Source organism: Psittacula echo (assembly GCF_963264785.1).
Source record: "Psittacula echo genome assembly, chromosome: 1".
Taxonomy (NCBI): domain Eukaryota; kingdom Metazoa; phylum Chordata; class Aves; order Psittaciformes; family Psittacidae; genus Psittacula; species Psittacula echo.
The window spans coordinates 3,235,529-3,249,792 of NC_137735.1; the positions used below are offsets into that span (position 1 = coordinate 3,235,529).

General features: G+C 54.5%; 1 protein-coding gene across 2 annotated transcripts in view; it reads right to left on the reverse strand.

Annotated features, from left to right (window-relative positions):
• Window positions 1–1,000: 1,000 nt before the first annotated feature.
• Window positions 1,001–14,264, reverse strand: part of RNF24 (ring finger protein 24) — a 39,725-nt gene continuing 26,461 nt past the window's right edge. For both annotated transcript variants that reach the window (XM_080631480.1, XM_080631481.1), the window contains exons 2-6: window positions 12,964–13,113; window positions 6,474–6,516; window positions 5,578–5,619; window positions 3,563–3,642; window positions 1,001–2,389 (exon numbers count right to left, since the gene is read on the reverse strand). In XM_080631480.1, coding sequence (XP_080487606.1) covers window positions 2,251–2,389; window positions 3,563–3,642; window positions 5,578–5,619; window positions 6,474–6,516; window positions 12,964–13,106 — 447 coding nt within the window. In that variant the 5' untranslated portion in view covers window positions 13,107–13,113 and the 3' untranslated portion in view covers window positions 1,001–2,250. The remainder of the gene's footprint in view (window positions 2,390–3,562; window positions 3,643–5,577; window positions 5,620–6,473; window positions 6,517–12,963; window positions 13,114–14,264) is intronic.

Below are 14,264 nucleotides of genomic sequence, written 5' to 3' on the forward strand. Positions count from 1 at the left end.
CACTGGAGCTGCTCTAAGCCAGGTTGGACAGAGCTTGGAGCAAGCTGCCCTAGCAGGACGTGCCCCTGCCCCATGGCAGGAGCTTGGAACTGGATGAGCTTTAAGGCCCCTTCTAAACCCAGACCTGTCCCTGATTCCATGATGTTGGTGCTAGATCCAGCTGTGGCTGGGTCAGATCCTCTGCTGCTTTGTCCCAGCAGCCAGAAGCTTCCCCCACGAGCTCCTCATGGCCACGGCTGTCCGGAGCTTCCACAAGCAGCAGGTCGGGCCCTCCTTGTCCTTCCTTATGGAGAAGGTGCCCCAGGACATCTCCATGTGGAGCTGCCCCAGACAGCACTAGAGGGCAGCAGCCCCCTGCGATGGGCAGGGAGAGGGAACAGGGGACAGACAGTGGAAGCTCCACTGCCTCCACATCAGCCTTGTGCTGGTGGCCACAGCTGAGCACTCAAACGGGGTCTGAAGAGGAGGAAAAGGGTTTTTTCCACTCCTTTTCCACCCATTTTCCACCTGATGAAGAGCAGGGTGAGTTGAGATGGGATTTGGAGCTGGAATCACGGGCATTCCCACAGGATGGAGGCTGGCAGCTGATCTCCAATCCCATGACTGCTGGGAGGTTGGCATTAGCCAGGCCTCACTGCCCACAACCAGGCTGTGTAAAGCTGGTCAGAGGAGGAACCTCTTCCTGAGAGGGGCAACCTCCAAAACCCCCCTGGGCCAGGGATTTCCAGGGCACGTGGGGCCAGGAACCAGCTCCACCATTGGGAATTCCCTCATCCAGCTGGGAGACACAGACAAGGGGACCCCCCCCCGGGCAAACCCACCCAGTTTTGAGGCCCTTTCCCTACAGAAAGTCCCAAGTGGGGTGGAACATCCATTGGTGCCATAGGGCCGAGCACGGAGGGATGTCCACGGGTGTCCCATGGGCAGCTCCCCCTCCAAACACACCCCCACTTCCAAAACCTGCTTTTTATTTACATTCCAAGTCAACTCCCATGCAAACCGTTGGCCTTTTCCGGGTTTTTTTTCCCCTTCTTTCCCTTACCAAGAGCGGGAATAGCGAAAGTCGCCTCAGTTGGAGTTGAAAATAGCCTTAAATATACAAAAATAGAGCTTACAAAAAAAACCCCGCCGACAAAAAAAGACAGAAATATTCTGCTGCAGAATCCGTAGTGTACAAACACGTCTATGAGGCTCCAACGCTCCATAAACAGGCAGGGGGGAATCCCAGGGGATTTAATCCCGGCCCCGTGCCTTGGGAATACTGACACCCCCCTCCGAGAAGAAGAGCTGGGGACGCGGAGGTGGGAGCTACAGTGCCCAAATACACCCCATGGGGTGGGTGCCACCCCCAAATTGGGTTGGATTTGGGGGGTTTTGGCAAGGAAACCACCCCCAGCTCCTGTGTCCCTCACCCAGAACCCCCCCCAGGCCCGGCAGAATGGGATGGATGAATCCCAAGGGTGGGACTCGCTGCCCTTCCCATGGTTCCATGGATCACACCAGGATGGTGCCCATCGGAGGGTGAGGTAGCCCACTGTGCCGAGGAGGGGATGATGGCATCTTCCATGGGTGGCACCAGCTCCTCCACCCTGGATAAGCCCTTTTGGAGGGGCAGAGGGTGCTGAGGTGGCTCCAAATCCCGGGATCAGGGTGCCTGGAATGCCGAGATCCCATCTTCAACATAGGAATCGCAACGGCTAAGGTAACCCTGTGCAGAGGAGAGCGGCTGCAATGCCTGGAGGTCTCCAAGTGTACTTGGGTGCTGTGGATGGGTGCAGAGCTGGGAATTGAACCAGCCAGAACCCCTGGAATTCCCATAGGATGACGGCTGGGAGCTGATCTCCAATCCCATGGCCTTGTGGGAGGTTGGCGTTAGCCAGGCCTCTCTGTCAGAGGGGGACATCCCATTGCCGCAGCAGGCTGTGGGATGGCTCGATGCTGCTCCGTGTCACTTCCCAATGGATATCGTGCAGGAGAAAGGATGTGCTGGAAGAAGGCGGAAGTGCAGGCACCCAACAAGGACCCCAAATCCCCTCCTCACCCCGGGAACGAGGAATCAAGCTCAGGCTTGAACGCGAGAGGCTCCATCCCGGCACAGCTCCATGGAGGCAGCGATGGGGCATCACCCAGCAGGTACCTGCCCCGCACTAAAGTGCTCCGGGTCCCCCATGTCCCCGCCTGTCCCTCGGTGCTCCGGGGGTCCCGGTGTGCCCAGGGGGGGGCCGTGGGGCGGTCCATGGGGTGCTGGAGCTATACGATGTTCTCTGCACCGGGCAGGGGGCCCTGGGGGGGGCCGGGGTCCTGCTGCTTGTGCAGCTGCGCCAGCTGCAGCACGGGCATGTTGCAGAGCGGGCAGACCTTGCGCACCTCCAGCCACTTGATGAGGCACCTGCGGGGGGGACACGCACAGGGGAAAGGGGGTTACGGGGTGCTAAGATGGGAAACCCACAGCTGGGACCCCAACACAGCGGTGCTGAGCCCTGACACCTCCTTTTAGTGCCTTTATCGGGCCTTTTTACTCTGTGTGTGTGTAGATACAAGGAGTATTCATAGACTCGGTGTGGTGTGGGTTGGAAGGGAGCTTAAAGCTCATCCTGTTCCAACCCCATCTCTACCTAAGAGCTCATCTCAGTCTCCCCTCTGGCAGGTTCAAGCCATTCCCCTTGGCCTGGCCCTACAGGCCCTTGTCCCAAGCCCCTCTCCAGCTTTCCTGCAGCCCCTTTAGGCACTGGAGCTGCTCTCAGGTCTCCCCTTCAGGAGCCTTCTCTTGTCCAGGCTGAACAAATCCACATGAAATTCATATACATATGAAATTTCCATATATATTTATATATACATGTACATGAATGTATAGATGTATATATAAAATATGTGTATATAAATATATATTAAGTATATATAAATATATATATGTATATACACATCTATTTACATACGTGTATATACATACGTATTTCATAGAATCAAAGCCTGCATTGGAAAGGCCTCATGAGGACCACCAAGGCCAACTCCCAACTCAGCACAAATCCAAGCCCTCATCCAAGAGGGATGCCCAAACACTCCTCAGACACAAGCAGCTCTGGGGCCTTGGCTACTTCCCAGGGAGCTGCAGTGCCTATAAATAGCCATTTTATCCATAGATATTGAATTATACATGTAAATATGAATATACACATGTAAGGATGGACATACCTAGAATCTTAGAATGGTTTGGGGTCAAAAGGACCTTAAGAGCATCTAGTTCCATTTTTTGGAATATAATAGAATAGAAATATATAATATAAATATAATATAAATATAATATGTGTGTATATATATAGATAGATGTATATATCTATATAGAAGTGGTTTTGCCAGCTCACAACTTGACCATCGCTGCTCCAAATGCTCAAATTCATTCCATAAGGGGATTTTGCTGCAAACCCCCCTTCCCCTGGGATTGGGATTGGGATTAGGCTGGGCTAAACCCGGATTGAGGAGCAGCAGCACCAGGAGCCCTGACCCAAGAGCCTTCCCAGTGCTGCCGGGCAGGATGCAGCGCAGCCCTGTTGCCCACACTCACTTCCTATGGAAGGCATGTTTGCAGGGACAGATCCCCAGCTCGTCCTTGGGCTTGAACTCCTCCAGGCACACGGCACAGATCTGAGAGGGGGCAAGCAGAGAGGAGCAGTCAGCGGGTGGGAAGTGGTTTTGTGCCCATGGAAACCACAGAGACATCCCCAAACTGCCCTAAATCCCAGCCTGGTTTGGGTTGGAAGGGAGCTTAAAGCTCGTCCAGCTCCAACCCCTGCCACGGGCAGGGACCCCTTCCACTGGAGCAGCTTGCTCCAAGCCCCTGTGTCCAACCTGGCCTTGAACACTGCCAGGGATGGGGCAGCCACAGCTTCTCTGGGCACCCTGGGCCAGCGCCTCAGCACCCTCCCAGGGAAGAGCTTCTGCCTAAGAGCTCAGCTCAGTCTCCCCTCTGGCAGGTTCAAGCCATTCCCCTTGGCCTGGCCCTACAGGCCTTTGACCCAAGCCCTTCTCCAGCTTTCCTGCAGCCCCTTTAGGCATTGGAAGCTCCCCCTTGGCCACTTCCCCCTCAGTGCTCACCTCATCCCTGCCTTTGCCTGGGGAAAAAAAGGGGAATTTGGGTTCTGAGGCCAGTGCTGGGGGTGGGGAGGGGAAATCCTCCCTTTGCCACAGGGAATTCCCACTCCTGTGGAGCTCCGAACCCTCCAGCCTGACCAAACCCCCCCTAAAGCCTTCCCAGGCTTCACTGCACAACCTCTGGGATCCCAGGCTGAGGCTTGGATCTCCCTTTCCCAATGGAGAGGGCTCTGGAGCCTCCCTGGAGCAACAGGCACATGGCTGGGATGTGCCAGGAGGCTTTAGGGTGCACAAGGACGAAAGCCGCCCTGCTGCTTGCTGCCTGGGATGGAGCTGCATCCATAGGGATAACAGGGATGAGAAGGCAAAGGGTGCATCTCTATCCCAGCAATGGTGAAGTCAATGGCTATTATCACAGCTGAAATGTTCCCCTATACTGTTTTTTCCCAATGTATTTTGGCTATTCCCAGGGATTTGGGATATTCCCAGCTGTTTGTTCCAGCCCCCCTGCCTTGGGAGTCTCCATCATTCCCAAACAATGGCCGGCTCTGCTGCCAAAAGCCCTCGGGATGAAGCAGGCGGGTACCAACGCCACGGGAGCCATGGGGCCTGTCCATACTTTCCAGCCACCAGAGCACCATTGGCTGGGATAATCCCCAGGGAACACACACATCTGGAGCTCCGGGAAGCCCTGCGAGAGGCGACTGATGGGAAAAGGGGGAAAACCAAAGCCAGATCCACAGGGATGAGGAGCTCAGCGGCACTTTCCCCTCCGCACAGCTCCTTGTGAGCGCTGGCAACAGCCCCTGGTGTTGCTCAATCCCCCCCGTTGTGCTTCCCAGCACTGCACATCCCGAATCCCAATGCCCAAAAAAGGGATATTTTCCATGGAGCTGGAGCTAAACCGCTTCTTCCAGCCTTTCCCAAACGCCAGGGAAGAGCTCGAGCTGCTCTACCCCCTGCCCCATGGACCCATCATCCGCTCTGAAAGCATTCGGGCTGCAGATGGAGGGGATGGAGGAGGATCGAGGAGGATCGAGGAGGATGGAGGAGGATGGAGGAGGATGGAGGGTTATCCCAGCCATTCCCGGGCACATTCCCAAATCCCTCCTGCAATGAGCTTCTCGCTCCGGGAAGTGCTTTTAAGCCCCAGTGCTGGCAAAACCCCCTCTGCAAGTCACATTGATGGGAGTGGATCAGAAACAGCAGCCTCAAGCCAGGACCGTTCTGTCCCTGTGCAACTCCTGCCTTTGGGAATCAGCTCCTCGGCTGTGGGGAGCAGAGGGTGAGGAGGACTCATGGGCCAGGCTCTTGTTGCTCTCATCCCCATCTCCCCTCTGCCAGGTTAAAGCCGTAAGGATGCAGTGAAAGCAAAAAGGACCCAGGAGGAGGAGGGTGCTGGGTACTGGCTGCATCTTCCTGCCTGCGCCTGTCCTTCACCCCCAGTGTGAGGAAGAGGAAGGTGAGGGACTCTTTGCCATTACTCACCTCGTGTAGGTTCAGCTCCTTCACCTTTTCCTTGAGTATAACCTGCAACACAGAGCACTCCATCAGGACACAGCTTCTGCCAGGAGTATGCATAGGAAAACCCTCCATAGGGATCCCAGGTGACTGTCCCAGTTTAACTGGAACCCCCCCAGTACACTCAGCACAGCCACGGAGCACAGGGGGCCTTCTCCCATGTGCAGGACCAGGAGGAAGGCAGCGCTGGCAGGGCTGTAACCACCGCCCCAAGGACCAAACCCCCCCATATTTAAACCTCTTGTGCTTCCTCACTCTGCCATGAGCTCCTGCATGGACATCTGCTGCTCCATCTGCATCCAGGCTAAACACCTGGAGAGGGCTACAAATCCAGGATGACCATGTGTTATCCTATCCTACACTATCATATATCATCATATCCTATCATATATCATATCATGATCAGCCCAACTCCACCCAGTTTCCCACCTGAACAACAGATTGGAGGCAGAAAGATTCCACAAGCCCTGGAGGCGATGGGACATTGAAGCAGGATCCTGACATCAGCCTCTTGGTCGTGTTCCTTTAGCACTGGTGTGTGTGGAAAACCAGGTGATGTTCCCACTGAGACATCCCTATGAGAGCCCCGTGGCTGGATCAGAGCAGCCAGGTCCAACCCCAGCAGCAGATCTGGACCCAACATGGTTTGACCATGAGGAAGCAGCGGTGTTACTGCTCGCAATGGGAAACGTCCCCACTAGATCAGTGGGGACAGAGGTTTATGTGGACATTGCGACTTCTCTTTGATGGCCAAAGGCCTCCCAAGGAGAAGAACAGCAGAAGGAAAGCTGATGGAGGGATTGCTTCAGCATGGATTTGGCACTAAGCAGAAGAGGAGGACAACTTACTGTGCATCACCTCACCTGTTTGTAGGCGTAGAGCTCTTTGTGTGCTTGATGTCTGAGCCTGCAATCAGAACAAGGAGAAGCATGAAGATGGGCAAGAAAACAGGGTTTCTGCAACCCCTCCAGCATTTCATTTCCCTCCTTCCCTGATTTAATACCCTTCTTTCTTCACTTCAGAGCTGAGAATGGCCACAGGAAACGATGCATCCAGGCAGCAGCCACCTCTCCCTGCAGCTGCCAGAGCAGCGTCTCCATCCAGAAGCACACAGCCTCCTCCTCTGCTCCTCTTTGACCTCCCTTATCTTCCACACAGGTACCATCAAGTTACCACCAGTAAGACCAGCAAAAGCTGTTGAAGAAACCAGGAGCTGCCACAAATCCCTACTACAGATCCCTGCTACTGAGCTACTGCTGCTGCCAGCAGTTCCTAGACTGGATGTGGTACCTTCTTCCTCAGACCCAAGGGGGAAGGAGCCCTCCCTGCACAGAGGTTTCCCACTGAAGCCCCCATTCACAATGCTTGGGCAACACTGGGTTCCTCAAACCCAGCTTTATCTTCCATGAGAAGATCCATTGTGCTGCTTCTGCCTCCCAGACTGAGGAAGAAGCATTCAACAAGAGTCATCTGTGTGGTTGAGCAAGCAAAGGATGGTCTTTACCTGAACACCGGCACACACAGCTTTGGAAGGGAAGCACCGGGACATCTTCCATCTGTCATCTCCTATCGCAGGGGCAATTCAATAGCCAGAGATAAGGAGATGCCAAAACCCACGAGGGAACAAACCTTCACCTTGGGAATCTGGGGGCTTTTTGTGTTCTTTTTCCTAACCAGGAGAGCAGGAGTTGGGTGCTGTGTTAAAGGATGGGGAGACCGAGCGAAGCAGCAGGAACACATCACATCCCTGCACAGCTTTCAGCTCCGTCCCAGCACAAACACAGCCTGAATGGGGACTGGATGGAGCAGCCCTGAGAAGGACTTGGGGGTGCTGGGTGAGGAGAAGCTCCCCATGACCCAGCTTCAGTGAGCGCTTGAGCCCAGAACCCCCCCGTGTGCTGGGTGCACCCCCAGAGCGTGAGCAGCAGCTCAGGGAGGGGATCCTGCCCCTCTGCTGTGCTCTGGGGAGACCCCCCCTGCAGCCCTGATCCAGCTCTGGGGCAGCAGCACAAGAGGGACGTGGAGCTGCTGGAGCGAGGCCAGAGGAGGCCATGGAGATGCTGCGAGGGCTGGAGCAGCTCTGCTCTGGAGCCAGGCTGAGAGAGCTGGGCTGGGGCAGCCTGGACAAGAGAAGGCTCCTGAAGGGGAGACCTGAGAGCAGCTCCAGTGCCTAAAGGGGCTGCAGGAAAGCTGGAGAGGGGCTTGGGACAAGGGCCTGTAGGGCCAGGCCAAGGGGAATGGCTTGAACCTGCCAGAGGGGAGACTGAGCTGAGCTCTTAGGCAGAAGCTCTTCCCTGTGAGGGTGCTGAGGCGCTGGCCCAGGGTGCCCAGAGAAGCTGTGGCTGCCCCATCCCTGGCAGTGTTCAAGGCCAGGTTGGACACAGGGGCTTGGAGCAAGCTGCTCCAGTGGAAGGGGTCCCTGCCCGTGGCAGGGGTTGGAGCTGGATGAGCTTTAAGGTCCCTTCCAACATAAACCATGTCATTCTATGATCAATAAAACATCCTTCCCAACAGCAGCCCAGTTCCCACATCCTGGCGGATCGCTCTGGCTACAGAAGCTGATCCTCCTCAAATCAATACCTTTAAACCCCCCCCAACACTGCTCCTCATTACAAGATGTGGCATTTAGTGAAGTGCTCTGCAAGCTCACAAAGGGCTTTCAATCAGATGCCCCCGAGTGCCTGCAGGGCTTGGACAACCAGAGCAGCATCTTCCCCACGTCCAGTGGGATTTCAGCTGGGAAACTCCCTTGCCTGTAGTTTCACTTCCAAAAAAGCTGTTCCGGGGCTGGCTCAACCCCTGCTTGTTTCACCCAGAGCTCTCAGAGGCTTCCGGATCCAATAAGGCTGCAGTGGGTGATACCTAAAAATAGGATGTAAAATACATCCCTTTTCCTGCTCAAAAACACCCCCAAAAAGGTCCTGGACCTTCAAAGTTGAGGAATGTCTGAGAGAGATGCAATAAATCAGCTCCTGAGCCCCACATTCCACAGGGAGCCATCCCTGCTCCTCCAGTGCTGCCGCCTGGCAGGGAACCTGCCTGCAGAGCCACGGATAACAGTGGGGTCAGGATCCCTCCACCAGTGCCCCCGAGCAGCAGCATGAGCAGAAGATGCAGGAACAATGGAGCAAACAGGCTGAAACCAGCCCGATCCGCAGGGATGCCGGCGGCTGGGAAACTGGTTATGAAAGACAGATGGGGCAAAGCAGGATGCAGGGCTGGAGGCTGCATAGGAGGGGAAACACTCTGCCAGCATGGGAAAAGGAATCTGTCTTATGGAGCACTGAGCATCACAGCCAAAGCCACCCAAGGGAATGTGTTGTGTAGAATAAGCCCAAGATGTGGTGGTGGCCTCTGGACCAGCGATGGGGAAGAAGCAAGCATCTGGACCCGGATCCATGCAGCTCGGATGCCACGATGCCATGGGATCAAGCTACACATAGGGAGAATGTGCCAAAATCACCCCCTCCCTGAAGGTTATGGGGAAGGGCACGAGCACATCTGGTCCTGAAGTGTGTGAGCTCTGTCTGCTCCTCCATGCTCCCCTTCCCAAGCCAGGATCTGGGGCCAGATGGATCCCGGTCGGACCTTACACAGCTGTTGTAATGAGACCCCGGATCCTGGCAGGCATTATTCCCTGCTGGACACAGGGCTCCATCCATCTCGTGTCAGGAGCTGTGACTCCAGAGGAATGTCTGGCAGATGCTGGTTTAGATAAAGGACCACACAGCGGCTTAGGAACCAGCGCAGGGCTGGAGACTGCGTGTGTACGAACACCGTCACCCATCCATGAATGCAGTAACGGCCTTCCATGGAGTCTGGGGTTTCTTGCCAAGCTTTCCATGCTTTCCACAGGACAGGGAGCACCTCACTTACCTGAGTGGCTCCAAATCAAGTGAACAACTACAGGAATAAACTGAAGGAAACTCTTTGGCAGGTTTACCTCCAGGATCTGCTTGTTTCATAGAATCCCAGCGTGGTTTGGGTTGGAAGGGAGCTTAAAGCTCCTCCGGCTCCAACCCCTGCCATGGGCAGGGACCCCTTCCACTGGAGCAGCTTGCTCCAAGCCCCTGTGTCCAACCTGGCCTTGAACACTGCCAGGGATGGGGCAGCCACAGCTTCTCTGGGCACCCTGGGCCAGCGCCTCAGCACCCTCACAATAAAGAACTTCTTCCTTATCTCCAACCTGAGCTTCCCCTGTTTCAGTCTGAACCCATCACCCCTGGTCCTATCCCTACAGTCCCTGATGGAGAGCCCCTCTCCAGCATCCTTGTAGCCCCCTTCAGACACTGGAAGCTGCTCTGAGGTCTCCACACAGCTTCTCTCCTCCAGGCTGGACAGCCCCAGTGTCCTCAGCAGAGATCAGACACAAACAGCCACCTGCAGCACTTCTCTCTTCTTTCTTCCCCTTTTTGCTGTTAACTTTCCCAAGCAGAGATGGGACCATGAGGATGGGACCTGTGCTTTGGTACTAGAGCGGTTTCCAGCAGCAGAAGAGCTCAAGATCCACATGGACTGCACAGACAGCGATGAACTTCGCTTTGCTTTTGGCTGAAATGCCTACTGGATTCCATTTTGATCCAGCCTCATTAAAAACATCACCTTTCCTCCCATCCGAGTGGGCAGTGTGCTCTGTATGGACGCCGTTGTGAAGCAAAGCCCACGTGTCCTCCTCCCCTGGTGCACCCTTAACTTAATGCCATCAGCTCTGTGATAAAGAGGTAAATACACCCGGTATTGGTTCTTCCACCCTCCAGCTGGGGATGCGAGGAGGGTGCATGGGATGCTCTGACCCCGAGCAGGCGATGAGAACCAGGGCCCAGAGGATGGTGCCATGAGCTCCACTTGTTTGCCAAACATACCATAAACTCATGGAATGGTTTGGGTTGGAAGAGACCTTAAACCTCCTCCCGTTCCAGCCCCCTGCAATGGGCAGGGCCACCTTGCACTAGAGCAGCTTGCTCCAGTGGGACCAAGACCCATCCAAGCTGGCCTTGAGCACTGCCAGGGCGGAGACACCAGCACAGGTAATCCCATGGCACAGCAAACCCCTTCAAAACAAGGGCTGGAGGCTGCTGCTTTGGCTCTGTTTTGCCAACAACAGAGCTGGGGGCAGCGATTTGAAGTCTCTCTCTCGTTCAGTGCTATAAAGGGACCATTAGATGATCTAATCCAACCTCCCATCTATCACAGTGCGTTAAATAGCTCCTCAGTAGCAGGAGCCAAAGCGTCTCATCCAGCAAGGCCCCTCTGTCTTCATTTAAAGACATGAGGAGGCAGAGCACTTGCCACTTCCCTTGCTGGCTTGCTGCACCGGTTACTCACCCTCTCTCTTACAACATGCCTCCGACTGCTAAATTTAAAGGTTTTCTGGCTTGATCTCGCAGACATTAGCCCTTGTTGTTTCTTCTTAGGGGCAGAACACACCCAGCCAGACCTGGTGCCCAGGGGAACACTCTGAAAGCCCAAAACCCCTCTCCATTTGCCAAGTGAGCTGTGTAGATTCAAGCTTAATGTGGGCAAAACACATCCCTGAACCTTCTGAGCACCGTTTGTCTACTCCTTATGCATCCCCCTCCCATTGGTGCCCCAGTTAAAATGGGAACACTGGATGTGGATGCAACATCCCAGCACAGATTGCGGTAACATGGAGCACTGAGACACAAAGCTGGCTGGGGTGACCCCTTGAGCTGGTTCTGCCTTATCTGCTGGGGTGGACAGATGTGTCCACCTTCAAACACCATTCTCTTATGCATCACTGCAGGCAAAAAGGGAGGATTGATGCCCAGGCAGCACAAATAACTGCTGGGTAACCCTGGCTTTGGGCTCACCTGCAAGTTTTATGAGGTTTTGCTTCATACAGAGCTGAAAATAGATGGAAATGATCAAATATTGAGAGGGAGACACTGAAATCCTGCTTCCCTGCTCTACAAATGCAGGACAAAAGCCTCTGGATAGAAAACCTGCTGAAAACCTCCTTCCCCTGTGATGGAAGAAGGGACCAGGCACCTGTGCTATGGGGACAGAGGGAGGGGATGGGACGGATGCATAGCTAGCAGGGAGCTGAGGCCATCTGAAAAGGCAGAGGGGATGGAAAGAGGATGGAAAAGCTCTTCTACAAGAGCGTTATCAGCACAAGTTGCCCCCATTGCTGCCACAATCCCCAGGCACTGTGCTTTTCCCCACTTCCCTGCAGCAGGAAGACTTTCTCCTCTCCATGAGCCATCCAGTTCTCTCCCCAGTGGCCCATAAACTCATTAACACAAGCCCCAAACAGGATCAACCTTTACCCCCCCGACTCCTGCTCCCCATCGTGCAGATTAACGCCTCAACCCTGCATCATTAATCTCTAAACTGTGCTGTTGAAGGAGCAATTTGTGTCCCATAACCAACCTGACAGGTATTAAACATTCCTTACGCACACAGGACACAAGTTACTCATTAAAGAGGAAAACGTGTTGAAACATTAAGCAGAAATGGAACCACAAAACATCCTTTTCAAGCCTTTCTGAGCAGCCGACTCTGTTTGCAGAGAGTCATGGAATCAACTGGGTTGGAAAAGACCTTTAAACTCATCCAGTCCAACCATTCCCCAGCACTGCCAAGGCCACCACTGCCCCATGGCACTGAGGCCTCGTCTCCACGGGGTGTGAACACTTGCAGGGCCGGTGACTGCAGCCCTGCCCTGGGCAGCCTGTTCCAATGCCTGAGCACCCTCTGGGGCAGGAATTGTTCCTCAGCTCCATCTGAACCTGCCCTGGTGCAGCTTGAGGCCGGTTCCTCTTGTCCCATCCCTTGTTCCTTGGGAGCACAGCCCAGCCCCTCCTGGCTCCATCCCCCTCTCAGGCACTTGTAGGGAGCCATCAGGTCCCCCCTGAGCCTTCTCTTCTCCACACTGAACCCCCCAGGTCCCTCAGCCCTTCCCCATCACACTTGGGCTCCAGGCCCTGCACCAGCTCCAGTGCCCTTCTCTGGCCCCACTCCAGCACCTCAATATTCACACCTTTAGGACCCTCCAGACAAATACGTCCTGGCTTTAAAGTGGAAAATGTAATTGCCTGTGTGACTGGGAGCTCTGAGATGCACTGGGGAAGTGGGTTTCAGTACTCACTGTGTACACACTGTGTACATTGGCTCTGTTAGGGATGAACATTTGCTCTCCCACTACACAGCTGAGCAAATTCATTGGTGATGAGGGAAAGTTAAACCACTTCAGGGATGGCATCAGGTTGGCACAAGACACGTTATGGAAAGACAAGGCGATGCCATCCTCTTTTTGGCATGGAGGGATGAGCAACAGGCACATTCTGAGCCAGGGCAGCTCTTGAATGCAGCTGGGGAACGTTCCCTTACCTGATCAAGTAGCAACAGAAGAGCAAACTGAGGATGAAGACGAAGATGGCCGTGCCAAAAACCACGATGTATATGTTGAGAGGCAGGTTCTGGAACCCGATGTTCGGCATCCTGAAACTGTAATGCTGGAAGTCCGAGCTCATGGGTAGGCTGCAGGAGAAAACACATGGACATGAGGCTCCTTTAGCACTACGGGATGCCCTTTGGACACCAATGGTCCCTCTAAAGGGAGGACGGGGGAAGGGGAAGGCAGGGAGCAGCGCTGCCTCCTTGCTTGTCCTCCCTGGGTGAAGGCATCCTTGCCCAAAACTGAGCTCCGTGCTCATACCACTGAAAACAAAGCAGGGCTGCAGGAGCCAGGGCTGGGATTCTTCTCCTCCCGCTGTGAGTTTCTCCTCCAGCTATTTTCCCCTCTTCCCTACACACAGCATCCTTCACGTTAACCACCACAACAGACGGACGGTGGGGATTTGCATCCAGCTGCAGCCAGTGTCCCCCAAGCCCCTCATTACTTAGGCCGAAACACTGGAAGCAGCCAGAAAACCTCGTAGCAAAGCAGGTTTTCCTTCCCTTCCCCTCCTGTGCTTTCCAAACTGATTCCTCCTTCCATAGAAATCCCCCCTCCCAAACCACGGAGCATGGACACGAAGCGGCGCGGGTTCAACACGCTCCACACAGAGAGAACAACGACATTCCCATCCCCACTGCAGCGCTGCCAAGAAATTATAGGAGCCATAAAAGAGACTTGGTTTGGGTTTTTCCAGGGAATCTCTGCAGGTTCCAGCTCTATTCCTCAGCCCAACCCCAAAGCTGCTTCCCCCCAGCAAAAAACCCCCAAAGGAGACGCAATGATTGGAGCTGGCCATGTACCACGTCTCGGACCAAAACCTCCCTCCCCTTGGAGAGACCCAACTAAACCGGGAGCAGCTGCCTGGAATAACGATTGCAACGGATCCTCTCTCGCATGGCTTTAGCTTGAGGATTCATTGCACAGGAGATGAATACGTTACCATAACCCTCACAGGGTGTTCTTTAGGGGTAAGGCAGAAACCAACCCGGTGTCTGTGTCTCACCACGTTAATACTCAAAGCCCTTCACTGCAAAGCACGTATTTGCCCCTTCTCTTCATTACTCCTTCCTATTGCAATCATTCTTTGAAGCATTCACCCTTCAGTGATCACAACTGTCCCCGGCCAGGCAGAAAGTTCACCCTCAGCTTGGAAAAGGCAGCTCAAGAGCTATGGTTCGTGGTTTCCCTTCTGCCCACAGGAGAGGGCTGGACGCGGCACGCACCGAAGTTT